This window comes from Balaenoptera acutorostrata, chromosome 2 (assembly GCF_949987535.1).
Source record: "Balaenoptera acutorostrata chromosome 2, mBalAcu1.1, whole genome shotgun sequence".
NCBI lineage: Eukaryota > Metazoa > Chordata > Mammalia > Artiodactyla > Balaenopteridae > Balaenoptera > Balaenoptera acutorostrata.
Genome location: NC_080065.1, coordinates 170,139,154 through 170,157,268, shown reverse-complemented (window position 1 = coordinate 170,157,268; position 18,115 = coordinate 170,139,154). Strand labels below are relative to the sequence as shown.

The 18,115-nt window shown below is 39.6% G+C and overlaps 1 protein-coding gene across 1 annotated transcript; it reads right to left on the bottom strand.

Annotated features, from left to right (window-relative positions):
• Positions 1-14,936: 14,936 nt before the first annotated feature.
• Positions 14,937-15,908, bottom strand: LOC114236268 (olfactory receptor 11L1). Its single transcript, XM_028163417.2, is given in 1 exon segment — positions 14,937-15,908. A coding segment is annotated over 1 exon segment (972 nt).
• Positions 15,909-18,115: the final 2,207 nt, after the last annotated feature.

Genomic DNA, 18,115 nt, shown 5'->3' with positions numbered 1-18,115 from the left:
AGTGTTTCCAGAATCAAAAGACAAAACGAATATGTAAGGCTGGATACTATAAAACTCTTCGAGGAAAATATAGGCAGAACATTCTTTGACATAAATCACACCAAGATCTTTTTTGTTCCACCACCTAGAGTAATCAAAATAAAAACAAAAATATACAAATGTGACCTAATGAAACTTAAAAGCTTTTGCGCAGCCAAGGAAACCATAAAAAAAACGAAAAGACAACCCTCAGAATGGGAGAAAATATTTGCAAATGATGCAACAGACAAGGGACTAATTTCCAAAATATACTAACAACCCATGCAGCTCAATATCAAAAACACAAACAACCCAGTCAAAAAATGGGTGGAAGACCTAAACAGACATTTCTCCAAAGAAGACATACAGATGGCCAACAAACTCTTGAAAAGATGGTAAACATTGGCCATCATCAAAAAATCTACAAACAATAAATGCTGACAAGGGTGTGGAGAAAAGGGAACCCTTCTGCACTGTTGGTGGGAATGTAAATTGGTACAGCCGCTATGGAGAACAATATGCAGTTTCCTTAAAAATACTAAAAATAGAGCTGCTATATGACCCAGCAATTCCACTCCTAAGCATATATCCAGAGAAAACCATAATTTGAAAGGATGCATGCACCCCGATGTTCATAGCAACACTACTTACAATAGCCAGGACATGGAAGCAGCCTAAATGTCCAACGACAGAGGAATGGATAAAGAAGATGTGGTACATATATACAATGGAATATTACTCAGCAATAAAAAGAAATGAAATAGTGCCATTTGCAGAGACGGGGATGGACCTAGAGATTGTCGTACAGAGCGAAGTAAGTCAGAAAGAGAAAAATAAATATCTTATAATATCACTTATATGTGGAATCTAGAAAAATGGTACAGATGAACTTATTTGTAAAGCAGAAATAGAGTCACAGATGTAGAGAACAAACTTACGGTTACCGAGGGGGCAAGAGGGTGTGGGATGAATTGGCCTTGACATATATACACTACCATGTATAAAATAGACAACTAATGAGAACCTACTGTACAGCACAGGGAACTCTACTCAATGCTTTGTGGTGACCTAAATGGGAAGGAAATTGACAAAAAGAGTTGATATATGTACATGTATATCTGATTCACTTTGCTGCACAGCAGAAACTAACACAACATTGTAAAGCAACTATATTCCAATAAAAATTAATATTAAAAAAAGTAATGGGGGAAAAAAAAGGGTCAAAGGGTCAGGTGATTCACCTGGTGAATTACTTTGATAAAACTACTGTTAAATTCTAGAATTATTTCCCTCTTTTGGGAGAAAGACATTCTGGCATGATACTTATCTAGGAAGCCTCAGCCTGATAAATGCATAGGGGCAAACGAACTAGAAGAAAATGGTATGTATCTCTAAAAAGACCTAAACAAAAGGGACTCAGTTCAGAGACAGGAACCTGTTGAGGTTCATTAGAGTTCACCACTATGTGAACTGTTTTAGTACTGCAAGGAAGGGGCTGCTTTGTAGAAGTGAAGTTCAGTACTGAAAGTGTTGCTCCAGTGTCAGTTAAAACTGGAAAAGACCGATCCCTAATATGGAGAAACGTTTCTAGAAACTGATTAAGTGGGAGGATTGGAAAGAGCCCCTAGTTCCTGGGAGCCCCATCATTGAGAATTGGGAGGACGTTGGAAAGGCTAGTTAGAGGGGCTAAATGTGCCTGAGACACTTAAATTTGTAACAATCTTATATATCCTTGTTAATATGAAATAATAGCAGAATCTAGGAGGGTTTGGTTTTGTTTAGGAGCTGCATTTGCAGGAGTTGAAGATTAAGAATTTTAGAATTCTTCCTTTTATGTGACTCATCAAAAATGTGAGACAGCTGGTTTGCCAGATTAACTAAATCTGGAGTGGACATAGTTTCCCATTCCCTTCTGGTCTTTTTTACTAGAAGGGAAAGGTCCCAGCAGAGTACATTAATAAGTATAGAGTTAAAAGCAACCCAGGTAGAATCAACATCTGTAGAAAGACCAGCATTTTCTTTAAAAAACAATCTGAAGTCGATTATTATACTCATGAACAGGCTTATCAAATTTTTGTGTGCAATCCTGAATTTTGTCCTAATCAAGAGGTTTTGGAAAAGCCCTAGGAACTGCCCAATGAAGTTGCCTAGCAATTGTTCAAGCCTGATTATAAGTTAGCAGGTTGGTCTCCCGGTTGTAATTCTGGAGACATTTCAGGATTTTCCCAATTAGCAGTTTTTATTCAATGCTGATCCTGGCTTTCACTGACAAGCATATGAACTGGCTGATAGAAGTCAGAGAAACCAGGTTGATAAGTTTGAATGACTGTACTAAATTCCTCAGCAAATCTGTGAGAATGTTGGGTTACTTTGGGAAAAACTTTGGTTCAGGTTTAGTCCAGGGAATATAAGTATTTAAATGTTTAGCCTCAGGATACTCAGAAGGCTTAGTTTTAAAGGGACAGGTTCTGACAAGATCAGAGAAAAAGGAATGGTATATAAGTAAATTAGCATGGGGTAACTGAGGGTCTAGAAGAGCTGGCAGCAGTATAAAAGAGAAGGAGGAAGATGGCAGCTGAGGAGGGTCTTGAGCAGGCCGAGCCAAGGGAGAGGACCAGATGGTGCTGGAGCTGGAGCCTGAGACAAAGGAGCCAAGGAAGAGGAGCATGAAGCTTCAGAAGCCATTTTAGCTTTCTTTAATTTTTTATTTACCTCAGTTAATCTTAAAATTTAATTTCGCAGAGAGACAATTTTAAGCTCCTGACAATGTTTGGAAGCCCCAAAATACTGATTGAAACAGGAATTTCACTCAGTTTTGGACATTTTAGAGCTATGGCAGTCCAATTCTGTTTTAGAAAATTAAGTTTGAGGGCTTCAAATTTTTCCCACCATGGGCACTGATACTCTAAATTGCCCTTGGTCATATTGGTTTATTTAATTAGAAATGCACATGACGAAGGACCTTGGTTTTATTTATTTATTTATTTAGGCCACCTTGCGGTGTGTGGGATCTTAGTTCCCTGGCCAGAGATCAAACCCATGCCCCCTGCAGTGGAAGCACAGAAAGACCTTGGTTTTAAAACGTAAACTTGGCCAGAGGGGGCTGGGAAAACCGCAGTCTGGGCCTACGGACCTACTACGCCTGGCAGCGCGTGGCAGCGGTTTCTAAAGCCCACGCTGCGGCCTCCGCCCGCCACTGGGCTCACGCTCGCACTCTCCCTGCCACCGGCACATGGGCCCAGCCTCTGGCTCACGGGAGGAGCCCCCACAGACCCTGCTCTGCGCTGTGAGGCCTCGACCAAAAAAAAAAAAAAAAAAAAAAACCTTGACCAGAGTCCCTGGGGCAGGGAAGGGGGAGGATCAGGGTGGGGGTGAAGGGTTGGGTGTGTGCGTCAAAATAGTTAGATATCTGAGATCCCATTTCTCAGAGGTTTTTCTCTAGAGTAAAAAAAAAAAAAATTCAAATAGCTTAAAAGCTTACAGCTCAAATAGCGTAAACAGCTCAGATACACTGTAACTCAAACAGCCTGCAGGCATTATACCAGCCAGTTCTAAGAAAACATCTTGGTCTGGGAGGAGTCAGACTGAGGCTTCTCAGTCCAGTTCCCATAGAACAGCCCCTGTTCCAAAGCAATGGGCCAAAGACTGAACCAGCACAGTTCCAATGAAAAGACACTTGTTTCTGAATGAATGCGCCAAGGGCTGGTCAGTTCCTGGAGCAGCCCCTGATGCCAAAGAAATGGGTTGAAGGTTAGTCAGTTCCAGTTGAAACAGTCTGATTTCAAAATCAGACTGAAATGCCAAGTGAATACTCAAATACATAACAAGGCCTTAATCAGAAAGGATAAAACCTTAAAATAGATCCCAAATAAAGCTTGGAGAGCTTCAAAATGCAAAGGGGGAGAAAGCTCAAATCCAGCAAAAGTAACTTCAAAATCCAGGGTCAGTGAGTAAAACAGTTGTTACTGAACCAAACTTGGGTCCACTCAACCACACGCAGTAAAGCCAATCTACTGACACTGGGTGGTGGTGAGGGAAAGTGCAACGTTTATTGCAGGACATCAAGCAAGGAATCCAGGGCAGCTAGTGCTCAAAACACCTGAACTCCCTGAGGGGTTTCAGGAAAGCATTTTTAAAGGAAAGGTTCAGGATGGGGAGTCCCAGGGTATGTAATCAGCTCAGGCACAATTCTCTGATTGGTTGATGGTAAGGTAACAGGGTGTTATCACAAGGGTTAACATTATCAATCCTTAGGTGCCAGTATGTCTGGGAGCTATGTGCTCAGGTTCATCAAGTAGTTAATTTCCTCCACTTGGTGGTGTTTTAAAAACAACTGGGGGAATGTGCATCAGATACTATTATCTAGGTACTTCAGAGAGGTGCTAAAGTAGAGGATATGGGGAGGGGACTGTCCCGGGAAGGCCCCATAGGGTACGGAAGTAACAGTGGGCTCAATTGTGAGTACTGCCCCTTTTTACTCACCAGCTCTGGAGCCATGAGGGTCTTCTCTGTTACCCAGAGAGTACACCCAAATGTTAACCTAAAATAAACACACATCCAGCTATTTCTTCAGCAAAAATGGGTTTATTTGAGATCAGCAGAGAATTGCAATTCAGGGTCTGCAACCATGGTGAGGCACATTCAAGTGCCCACACAGCAAGAGAAGAAGAACTCTTTTACAGAGAGGAAAAGGAAGTTGGGAGGGCTACAGTAAATAAAGAGTCCACGGCTTTTCATTGGCAGAGTTGTTGCCAGGAGAGAAGAGAAGGCCATTCTTCTTCCTATTGGGCTCTGCTATTGTCGCAGGGTGTGAGAGCTCCCCTTTTCTGGTCTCTTGACTCTATTTAACTGAGGTTTCTGCGTATTACTATTGTTATTATTATTATTTACATATTGTAAGTTAAATAAATCTCCCTGCTCTTTAATTGCCTGCTGGATTATTGCTTTGAACTATACAATATAACCCTTCCTTTCCAGTTTTTAATGTGTTACTTTGGATTCCATTTCTAAAACTGATTTTTTGAGGGAACATGAGGGAGATGTTAACTGTTTACACATTGTACTGCCAGCCCACTCAGCCACACATTCTTTCATGACAGCACGTGATCTATCAATCTCCTTCACAAAACACATATCTTTTCATCATCTGCATATACTTTTTAAACTCCTATAGAATTTAAATATATGAGTGTGATTTCATGGATACTGTGTTATGATAGCAAAGCTATTTTCCCACATTGTGTGAGGTCCTATGTGTTCCATTCTCTGTTATTCTCCCCCCTCCCTGTTTTACACCACCTGGAATTGGTATATCCACCACTGTGTTCTGTTTAGTGGTGGTTCTCTGGGTGGTAGATACTGGGACAGGAACTGGGGGATTGAAAGACTGTTGGAATCCCTATTAGGAAATGCACTTATAGAAAGTGGGAAAGGCAGACACGGGCCAAGGGTGAAGCTGCCACACAAGGCAGTTGTGTGTGAAGCCTCATGCATTTCATGAAGAACTAGAGCAAAAGGGAGGTCTTTGTATCCAGTCAGTGGCTACAGGCTATTCCTGGGAGCAGCCCATAGATGCATGCATGCAACTGTGAGCCATCAGCAGTGAATGGATGTTTTGGCCTGAGGAGAAAACCGAGGTGGAACATCAACATATCCAGTCCAGTAACAGTCCAATAGTTATTGGTTATCTAATTATGCAGAGTTCTCTCAAGGACTTTACATAGAAACCACTATGGGGTGGATATTATTTTCCTTCTTTTAAAATTTAAATTACTTTTTTTTAAACATCTTTATTGGAGTATAATTGCTTTACAATGTTGTGTTAGTTTCTGCTTTATAACAAAGTGAATCAGCTTTACATATACATATATCCCCATATCCCCTCCCTCTTGTGCCTCCCTCCCACCCTCCCTATCCCACCCCTCTAGATGGTCACAAAGCACGGAGCTGATCTCCCTGTACTATGCAGCTGCTTCCCACTAGCTATCCGTTTTACAGTTGGTAGTGTATATATGTCAATGCTACTCTCTCACCTCGTCCCAGCTTCCCCTTCCCCCTCCCCGCGTCCTCCAGTCCATTCTCTATGTCTGCGTCTTTATTCCTGTCCTGCCCCTAGGTTCATCAGAAACATTTTTATTTTTTAAGATTCCATATATATCTGTTAGCATATGGTTTTTCTCTTTCTGACTTACTTCACTCTGTATGACAGACTCTAGGTCCATCCACCTCACTACAAATAACTCAGTTTCATATCTTTTTATGGCTGAGTAATATTCCATTGTATATATGTGCCACATCTTCTTTATCCATTCATCTGTCGATGGACACTTAGGTTGTTTCCATGTCCTGGCTATTGTAAATAGTGCTGCAGTGAACACTGTGGTACATGTCTCTTTTTGAATTATGGTTTTTTCAGGGTATATGCCCAATAGTGGTATTGCTGGGTCATATGATAGTTGTATTTTTAGTTTTTTGAGGAACCTCCATACTGTTCTCCATAGTAGCTTTATTAATTTACATTCCCACCAACAGTGCAAGAGGGTTCCCTTTTCTCCACACTCTCTCCAGCGTTTACTGTTTGTAGATTTTTTGATGATGGCCCTTCTGACTGGTGTGAGGTGATACCTCATTGCAGTTTTGATCTGCATTTCTCTAATGATTAGTGATGTTGAGCATCCTTTCATGTGTTTGTTGGCAATCTGTATATCTTCTCTGGATTTTTGGATTGGGTTGTTTGTTTTACTTAAGTGTGACATTAATTAAATCGTACATGACATGCTATGCTCCCTGTGCATGGAAGAGCTGGAATTTCAAAGAATGACTCTCTGATTAAACAGCATGTCTTTTTGACCACTATCTTATATAATAAGTGTTTACTTTTTTTTAAAATTAATTAATTAATTATTTATTTATGGCTGCGTTGGGTCTTTGTTTCTGTGTGAGGGCCTTCTCTAGCTGCGGCAAGTGGGGGCCATTCCTCATCGCGGTGCGCGGGCCTCTCATCATCGCGGCCTCTCCCGTTGCGGAGCACAGGCTCCAGACGCACAGGCTCAGTAATTGTGGCTCACGGGCCTAGTTGCTCTGCGGCATGTGGGATCTTCCCAGACCAGGGCTCGAACCCGTGTCCCCTGCATTGGCAGGCAGATTCTCAACCACTGCGCCACCAGGGAAGCCCAATAAGTGTTTACTTTTAACACCATGCCCTAAATGAACTGACGATCTAGTCAGCCCAACTCCATTGACAAATATGGCAAGGGTTACAAGGCAATGAGTCAATGCAACACCATAAGCTGATATGGGGCCAGCATTATCTTGTCCCTCCTGAGCATTCCATCGTGGTTCTTCATCTGCATCTATTAATTCGCTGTCTGTTGACAGCAAAGCTATAAGTTAAAGACCAGGGATAAAAAGCATAGTCCTTGTTCTCGCAGGACAGATTTAAGGGTAAATAATCTTCAAGAAAACCTATATATGACATATGATCACAGAAACATGTGATAAAATCTAGCTGTAGTTAGGGGTTTTATGGGAGATGATTTTCAACTATCAGAAAGTATTTTTAAGGATCTAGACTCAAGTTAAAAAATATACAAATTTGGACACATTCTTTAAGACATAGACTAAAAACAAGGGCAAGAAGGGAAAGCTTTAAATGGGACAGAAAATAGATTTTGAATTACATTCCTCATTCATTTTAATCAGTTAAAACGAACACAGATTGAAGGAGAAAAACCATATGATCATCTCAATAGATGTAGAAAAAACTTTCAACAAAATTCAACACCTATTTATGATAAAAACCTTCCAGAAAGTAGGCATAGAGGGAACTTACCTCAACATAATAAAGGCCATATATGACAAACCCACAGCCAGCATCGTTCTCAATGGTGAAAAACTGAAACCATTTCCACTAAGATCAGGAACAAGACAAGGTTGCTCACTCTCACCACTATTATTCAACATAGTTTTGGAAGTTTTAGCCACAGCAATCAGAGAAGAAAAAGAAATAAAAGGAATCTAAATCAGAAAAGAAGAAGTAAAACTGTCACTGTTTGCAGATGACATGATATTATACATAGAGAAACCTAAAGATGCTGCCAGAAAACTACTAGAGCTAATCAATGAATCTGGTAAAGTAGCAGGATACAAAATTAATGCACAGAAATCTCTTGCATTCCTATATACTAATGATGAAAAATCTGAAAGAGAAATTAAGGAAACACTCACTTTTACTACTGCAATAAAAAGAATAAAATACCTAGGAATAAACCTACCTAAGGAGACAAAAGACATGTAGCAGAAAACTATAAGACACTGATGAAAGAAATTAAAGACAATACAAGCAGATGGAGAGATATATCATGTTCTTCGATTGGAAGAATCAACATTGTGAAAATGACTATACTACCCAAAGCAATCTACAGATTCAGTGCAATCCTTATCAAACCACCAATGGCATTTTTCAAAGAATTAGAAGAAAAAATTTCACAATTTGTATGGAAACACAAAAGGCCCTGAATACCCAAAGCAATCTTGAGAAAGAAAAACAGAGCTGGAGGAATCAGGCTCCCTGACTTCAGACTAGACTACAAAGCTGCAGTAATCAAGATAGTATGGTACTGGCACAAAAACAGAAATATAGATCAATGGAACAGGATAGAAAGCCCACAGATAAGCCCACACACATATAGTCACCTTATCTTTGATAAAAGAGGCAAGAATATACAGTGGAGAAAAGACAGCCTCTTCAATAAGTGGTACTGGGAAAACTGGACAGCTACATGTAAAAGATTGAAATTAGAACACTCCTTAACACCATACACAAAAATAAACTCAAAATGGATTAAAGACCTAAATTTAAGGCCAGACACTATAAAACTCTTAGAGGAAAACATAGGCAGAACACTCCATGACATAAATCACAGCAAGATCCTTTTTGACCCACCTCCTAGAGAAATGGAAATAAAAACAAAAATAAACAAATGGGACCTAATGAAACTTAAAAGTTTTTGCACAGCAAAGGAAACCATAAATAAGACGAAAAGACAACCATCAGAATGGGAGGATATATTTGCAAATGAAGCAACTGACAAAGTATTAATCTCTAAAATATACAAGCAGCTCATGCAGCTCAATATCTAAAAAACAAACAACCCAATCCAAAAATGGGCAGAAGACCTAAATAGACATTTCTCCAAAGAAGAGGTACAGATTGCCAACAAACACATGAAAGGATGCTCAACATCACTAACCATTAGAGAAATGCAAATCAAAACTACAATGAAGTATCACCTCACACTGGTCAGAATGGCCATCATCAAAAAAATCTACAAACAATGATTTCTGGAGAGGGTGTGGAGAAAAGGGAACCCTCTTGCACTGTTGGTGGGAATTTAAATTGATACAGCCACTATGGAGAACAGTATGGAGGTTCCTTCAAAAACTAAAAATAGAACTACCATACAACCCAGCAATCCCACTACTGGGCATATACCCTGAGAAAACCATAATTCAAAAAGAATGATGTACCACAATGTTCATTGCAGCTCTATTTACAACAGCCAGGACATGGAAGCAACCTAAGTGTCCATCAACAGATGAATGGATAAAGAAGATGTGGCACATATATACAATGGAATATTACTCAGCCATAAAAAGAAACGAAATTGGGTTATTTGTAATGAGGTCGATGGACATAGAGACTGTCATACAGAGTGAAGTAAGCCAGAAAGAGGAAAACAAATACCGTATGCTAACACATATATATGGAATCTAAAAAAAGAAAAGAAAAAAAATGCTTCTGAAGAACTTAGCTACAGGACAGGAATAAAGATGCAGACATAGAGAATGGACTTGAGGATACGGGGAGGGGAAAGGTTAAGCTGGGACAAAGTAAGAGAGTGGCCTCGACATATATACAGTACCAAATATAAAATAGATAGCTAGTGGGAAGCAGCCGCATAGCACAGGGAGATCAGCTCAGTGCTTTTTGTCCACCTAGAGGGATGAGATAGGGAGGGTGGGAGGGAGATGCAAGAGGAAGGAGATAATGGGGATATATGTATATGTATAGCTGATTCACTTCATTATACAGAAGAAACGAACACACCTTTGTAAAGCAATTATACTCCAATAAAGATGTTAAAATAAATAAATAAAAATAAAATAAAATAATAAAAAAATTTTAAAAAGTAATAAAAATGGAAAAGAAAAAAAAACAAGCACACAAAGTTATGAATAAGATAAGAAATAGAAGTCCAACAGAGACTTTGGATTCACATCCCATTCAGTTTTCTTATTTTTGTAATAAAATATGTTACTTGGTAGTTATGAAGAGTAAATGTAAAAGGGATGTTAATAACATGTTTTCCATAATTTTTATGAAAATGGATTGTTTCCTTTATTTGTACTGCTGCTTTTTCTTTATCATTATTAAACTGTTGGTAAGGTGGTATATTTAATAAAAAAAAGACATTTATGTCATATAGAATGTATTTTTTATTTTGTACACTTAATAGATCAATCACATGATTCAATTTTTTAAAAAACAACCAGAAAAATGATGTATTGTTTGGTTCCATGGTAAACCATGCAATTGCAGGAACTTATTCACAGTAGTAGTGATGGATTTATTGAAACTTCCATCCAATTTTCCTAGTCCATACTGTGACGAAACCATTTCAAATTTATGAAATAATTCCTTAAAAAAATGATACTTAATTCTTAAACAACTGAGAATAAAAATAATCAACAAAACGTAATATTGGCTCTTTTATCTTTATAACACAGTGGTCTAGAGACCCTTTTAAAAGGAACTGATAATTAAATTGTGTTTAATTTAAAACATGTTAAATCTACTTTCATCAGAGACTCTGAGATATCCCACCTGGCATATTCCACTCAAGGCTGGAGTAACAGCTTTAGAGGACAGGGATAACTCCACCCCAGGAGAGGTCTTGAAAAACTCTGATAGCTCTGGGTCAATCACAGTCATTCCCCCATGTGGAACTTATGTTCCTTTGTTAGTCATCACTTTTTTATTAAACTTACCCCCACTTCCTTGCTTGAATGGAAACGGAGCAGTAACTCTCTCAAGTGGAATTGCTTCACATCTCCCTCCCCTTGATTCAGAGTCAGTCTGTGGAATGATACACTCCTTGCTACTTAATGTTTTGCCCTGGCTATTGTTATCCCACTCCTTAAAAAAAAAATCCTTTAAGGCTTATGCTAGGGGAATACACAACTCACTCTCCCCTCGTTGAGACTATTCACTAAGCTACTAAGCACTCCCTCTCATTTACAGGTGATACAGGATTATGACTTTCTTTCCTCCCAGAATTCTTGACCTCAGCCATGTGGCCAATTCATCTTTCTTCTCATGACCTGATTTATCTCACTTTTTCTTATACTTTTGACTTTTCTGTGATCCAAAACTAAACCCTATATTATACTGCTATTTTGAACCACTAAACATCTATGTATCACTTCGTATCAATCCACATAGCACAAATACCTATTACAACTGCATTTTTTTTAAAACTCTGGACTTCTGGTCAGTGTTTGTTTCACTTCCCTCCCATATTTCCCTTGTTGACAATCTGAGACTCTAAAGTCCATTGTTTCCTTGCCTTTATCTCCAGCTGTATCCATAGAGCTGAGCCTGAATTCAAGGTGAACCTTGTCTTTCACCATATGGGACTGAGCTAAAACAACTGAGTGGTCTTAAAGCAGATTACACAGACAGGTAGCTCAGTATCACATTAAACTGGTGATATCCTACTTCAACCAGGAACTCAACTTTGCTCTCAAATCCACCTGTCTTCAGCCAGCTATCAATCCCATTTTAAAAAATGAGTCTGGAATGCCTTACCACTTTCTTCAAACCTTAAGCTACATTCTTTGTGATAAATAAGAGCTGCTGACCTTGTCTCAGAAACACAAGCCATGTAAGTCCTCAGATGGGAATTTGTCCAACTCCTAACTCTATTTCTTTGAACCCTCGTCAGATTAAAATTATTCTCTCCCTTCTGCTTCTCACACTAAATAAAATGTTTTCCCTATTGAATGCTGATATCTTCACATTTGCCCCCAGATCCCTTACTTTTCAACCTCAAGCTGACAGTAATTACTCTCTATATTTATTCCTCAAATTTTTGCTCACTAGTGGACCCTTGCTACAAGTATTCAAACTTAATCAGATGCTAAAATCTTACATCTTACAAAAATACAACAACCCCTCCAATATAGGTATATATATATCATTCTTTCACAATTGCATTTCTCAGGGTAATTGTTTGCATATACACAAATGCTTCCATTTCCTTACAAGCCAGTCCCTCCCCCACTGTTATCAGTCTGATGTGTAGTCTCCCCAGTCCAAAGATGCTGCCTTTCCCAGGAACAACAGTACCCTCTGTGTTGAGAACTTTGAGAAAAACATACTAATCCTCACCTTCCATGCTCAATGCCTCTTCCTTCCAGAACATTCTCTTCCCTTAGAAGAGTCTATACAACCACTTCACAATTGCCCTTCTACCTCTGTGGTTATTCCTTCTTAGTCCCTTTTCAGGTTCCTCTCCTCTACTTAAAAGTTATGGAGTTATATTTCGAAAATCCTCCATGCTCTTTCACTTTTTTTTTTTTTTTTTTGGTTTACACTGTTTCTCTTGGAAATCTTATCCATTTCCATATTTTTGAATGTGATCTATATGTTTAAAAAAATTCCTAATTTTTATCTCTCAGTCAGGTTACTCCTCTGAGCTCCAGATCCATACATCCAAATGTCCATTCGGCATCCTCACATGTGGATCAGTAATCTTTTTTTCCCCATATGCAGAGCCAGGCACCCATCATGTTTAAAATTAGAAAGGATCTTTTGGTAAGATAACTTACGTCTTATTAAATGTAAGGCACAATCAATATAATCAGAGACAAAGATTTGCAAGATAAGATATTTGATTGTTTTTGGATACGCTGTCCAAAGGTCCAGATCAATGATACTTTGCTGCCTATATCACCCATTTCCTGTCCTATCTCAGATTCTGGTACATTGCTTTCCTTCTACCCAATATTTGAACCAGATGGATCTGATGAGGACTAACAACAGTCCTCACAAGTCAAGTCCCAGGAGGAAGTGTGAACTTGAGCACTGCGAGAAGGAAGGTAAGAAGAACCAAGGACAGGTGGTGAGATGAAATTATATGAGCTAAAGAGTCAAACTGCACTTACCCCTGAAGCTCAGGGGTAGATGCGGAGCATATCACAAGTTTGTGAAGAGACTACAGACTGGCGCCACTTCACAGGAGTAAATGATCCCAGATTTTCCACTCCTGAACTCATCATTGTGAGGCATTTCTATGATAGATTACATTATCAAATGTAAATCAAACCAACCTCTTCTTCTGTGTGGGCTACTGCAATGGCTCCAGAATCTCTTGTTTTCTTTCAGTCTTTTCTCTAAACAGTAGTGGGATTTGCAAATGCAAAATATTTCATGTCTTTCCAAATGGATACCCTTTGATAATCAATGATTTTTTTTTTTTAGTGTAAAATCCAAAAACCCTACAGGGCTTTGAATGACCTACATGGACTAGCTCCTTCCTTTCTCTCCAGACTCATCTATTTCCTCCATCCCCAGGTTCCCCTGGTTGCTTCTGCCATTCATGCCATGTTCTCTGCATGGACCACTATTTCCATTCTTATCCTTCTCATCCTGGAACTGTAGGTTAAAGTGCTACATAAACATAGAATGCTTTGCTATTGATGTTAAATGCTAAATGATGCTAAATGAATGCTAAATGATGATTTAGACCTTATTGTTCTATATTAATGTATAAGCTTACACTTTATTTCATAGCAATCATCACAAATATAAAGAAATCAATTATTCCTTTGATGACTCATTACATATTTCTCTCTCCCTCAAGACTATAGACTCCCTTAAGGCAAAGTCTTCCCTGGCCATTTCCTGAGTAACCCAGACTGCAGCAAGGAGATTGGCATATATCAAGGGACTGAAAATATTTGTGGAATTAGTGAATAGAATAGTGGGCAGGATTAGTAGAGGTCGTCTAAATATTGATTGACTTAAAATATAAAAGTGTTTTAAGCCTTTTAATATAGAGACTTTGACTCCTAGAGCTCACAAGAACATATAATACTTCGGACTTTTCTTTCCCTTTACTTTCTTTCCCTTCTCTTCCCTCTTCTTCCCTTCCCTTCTCTCTTCCTCCCTCCCTTCGTTCCTTCCTTTCTTCCTTCCCTTCTTTCTTTTGTCTTTTTCCCTCTCTTTCTCCTTACACCAGTTACTTCCCCTCCACCTATCTTCTCTCCCTCTCGCCCTTCTTTCTTTTCTTTCTTAGAATTGACAAAAAAAAAAAAAACCCTCCAAGTGACTATACTAAATCTTTGGCACTTCAAAAATCCTTCTTTGTTTTTTCCTGTCACTAAAAGATACTTCTGGTCAACACATATTTCACTTATCTTTTCTTTTTTTCATTCATTCATTCCACAGATATTTAACAAGCACTGAGAGCACTAGGAATTGAGTCTACAAGACAAGTCTCCTAACAGTACTTAAAAGATGTATAATTTTCTGTACATAGGCTTTATGAACTCAAGAGTAATCCTTTCATCGAATCTGAAAATATTGTGTATGTAAACATCATGCCCTGGAATTATAAAGTCAGATTCCCATCAGAAGATGAAAGTGTCCAGGACAAAGTTGTCTCCAAAATGTTTTGATAGAGGCAATTTATCTTCTGAGCAGTTGTTGGCAAGGGTCCATAAAGAAGCTGTTTTATTATGGCTTGTGGAATTTAAAGTAATGTCAGTGATGGCATTCAGGTTTGAAGGCTCTGAACCTGCCCCTCACTTATCCCTGAACTTAATCCACTCTGTATTCTGTGTGTTGATTTTCTTTATCCAATAAAGAAACCTGCCTTCACTCTTACTCCATAGATGCCACAAGTCCTTCTCACAACTTTTCTAACAGCGTCTTTGAAGTCTTTGTTTCTCAAGCTGTAGATAACAGGGTTCAGCAGTGGGGTGACCACAGGATAGAAGACAGAAGTAATCTTGTTGATTTCTGGTGACAGGTGGGGATTGGGGCAAACATACATGGAGACCGTGGTTCCACAGTAGATAGTGACAACAGTCAAATGGGAGCCACGTGGGGCAAAGGTCTTCACTCGGCCAGAGGCTGAAGGAATTCTCAATATGGAGGACACAATAAAAACATAGGACACAAGTGTAAGAAAAAAGCAAATGCACAGCACAGCAGTTGACGGGGTAAAGATGACCATCTCAGTGATATAAACATTGGAACATGAGGGCTGCATGAGGGGAAGGAGGTCACAGAAGAAATGATTGATCTGGTTGGGCCCACAAAAATCCAACTTGGAAATCATCAAGGAGGGCAGGAATCCTGTGCTGATCCCTGTCAACCAGGAGATTGCCACCAACTTGGTGCAGATCTCAGGACTCATCAGGGAAGAGTAGCGCAGTGGACTACAGATGGCCAGATACCAGTCATAGGCCATCATGGCTGGAAGAAAGCACTTGGTAGCCCCGAAGAACACAAAGAAGTAGAGCTGTGCTATACAGTCAGGGAAGGAGGTGGCTTGGCCCTGGGAGAGCAGGTTGGCTAGGAGAAGGGGCACAATTGTGGATGTATACCAGATCTCCAGAAAGGAGAGGTGTTTGAGGAATGTGTACCTAGGTGAGTGCAGGCACAGGTCCTGGCTCACCACTGTAATAATGACAATATTCCCTGTGACTGTGAGGAAGTAGATGGACAAGAAAATGGCAAAGAGCAACGTCCACCACTCAAGAACATTCTGGAATCCTAGCAGCTGGAACTAAGTAACAATGGACACATTTTGGGACTCCATTGCCTGTAGAGGAGAAAAACATTCTGGAAAAGCACTGTACATAAGGCATAAAAATATAACTAATGATGTCTGGAACTTCAGAGACTAATTTTTTTAAATTAGTTCAGATCTTTATGTACTGCATTTTAGAGGAGCAAATGTATAATTTCAACTTGTTTTTAAAAAATACATTTTGAGGGGCTTCCCTGGTGGCGCAGTGGTTGAGAATCTGCCTGCCAATGCAGGGGACACGGGTTCGAGCCCTGGTCTGGGAAGATCCCACATGCCGCGGAGCAACTAGGCCCGTGAGCCACAATTACTGAGCCTGCGTGTCTGGAGCCTGTGCTCCGCAACAAGAGAGGCCGTGATAGTGAGAGGCCCGCGCACGGCGACGAAGAGTGGTCCCCGCTTGCCGCAACTAGAGAAAGCCCTCGCACAGAAACGAAGACCCAACACAGCCATAAATAAATAAGTAAATAAATAAATAAACCCAAAGTTTAAAAAAAAAAAACATTTTGATATCAGAAGCTGAATATGGATATTAGGTTTTGGAAAGAACTTCAGCAAATTCCATTTGTTGGATTCTCTGAACTCCACAAGTGGTCTCAGGTCCAAAGACAGAGGCCAAAAAGGACTCTGATTGAAAGGAAACTTAGAAACCAACAAAAACAACAAAGTTTAAAAAAAAGTCAAGCACATATGGAAGCAAATACCTTCCTTTTCTCATAATTGGCTTCCTTGAAAAAGAAGTCAGACGCAGCATAAATCCTAAGATATCTTGGGAAAGTTTATTCATTCTCCCCTCAAACAATATTTAAGGATAACCTGCTCTTCACGTGCATGTGTTTGCATGTGCATGTGTGTGAAGCCCTGTGCTGAGATAACCTGTACCTACGTCTCGTTGTACTTTCTTGCCCAGTTAGATACTATGCTCAGCCATTGTAATCACTCCTTCCTCTATACATTCAACAATAAATCTTTCCTTTGCTTTCATTTAATTCATTGTCAAACCCAGTTCTGGTTAGTCAACATCCATCTGCCGTACATGAACTTCCATACAGTAAAGGAGGTGACAGACAACAATGTACCATTTTAAAATTCACAACCAGTAAATTCCAATGTGTCCTTATTGCTTGGAGCAACCATTCTACATTTCCTTCATCTAATCACTTTCCATTCTTCTCAATGATTGTTTCATAATGTTCTTCTCACTTCAAACTTCCAACACTTCCTTGCTGTGTATCTATACCCTCAGCAAAATACCTATTTTACTATTAAACAACAACAACAAATCCAGAAAAACAAAACAGAAATCCTCCAATGGGAATATCCAGACCCTCAGGCTACTAATATCCCCAACTACCTACCATTAGTTCCTGTGCATCTGTTTGTCCAGGTTAAGCGAAATCCCTCCACACGTGCTTCTGGTGTTACACCTTCTCACATAGTTGAAGGTATTGCAGGTACTACACCCTCCTATGCCCCTGAATAAATAATGGCCCCCAGCATGTCAACAGGCTGGTTCTCTCCCTTTTAAAATGACAGAACAGAGGGAAAAAAAAGGTCTTGTTGTTATTCTGTTCTCCTGCATTTTTCTGCTCATTTTTACTCCTTCCCTTCTTGAAAGTGTTGTCTCTCCTAGCTGCCTGTATTCCCACTTGAATCCACTGAATTATGTTTTCCCTCTCCACTACACCAAAATCACTCTGCTGGACCATTGCCTTTCAGTCATCCATCCTCGTTCCTAATCGTCCTGATTTGTAGTCAGCATTGCACAGTTGATCCCTCCCTCTTCCTGGATCTACTCTTGTCAATCAACGTGCACGACTACAGCTCTTTGAGTTCAACTGCAGGCTTGTCTTTTCACATTTTATCCATTTCTTCTTCTAGCAGCTCTTCATCCTCCAACCTGCATATGTATGACCTCAGGGCTGAATACCTCTCAATCTACTTCACTTCCCTCATGGTTTCATGCAGTCTTTTGACTTTAAATGTCATCACTTGGCTTTCAACACCCTAAAGTGTGAATCAAGCTTGAATATGACTCATGTAAACAACCGCCTTATTTGAAATGCATACTGACACATTTAATCAGCATCTGAAACAACACAAACTATCCTGCATTCCTGCCTCACCCACCAGCCTCCCCTTAGCAAGTCTCCTCCCATCTCATTGGGTCCCTCCATCCTCCCACTTGCTCAGGCCAGAAACCTGGAATTTTTTTTTTT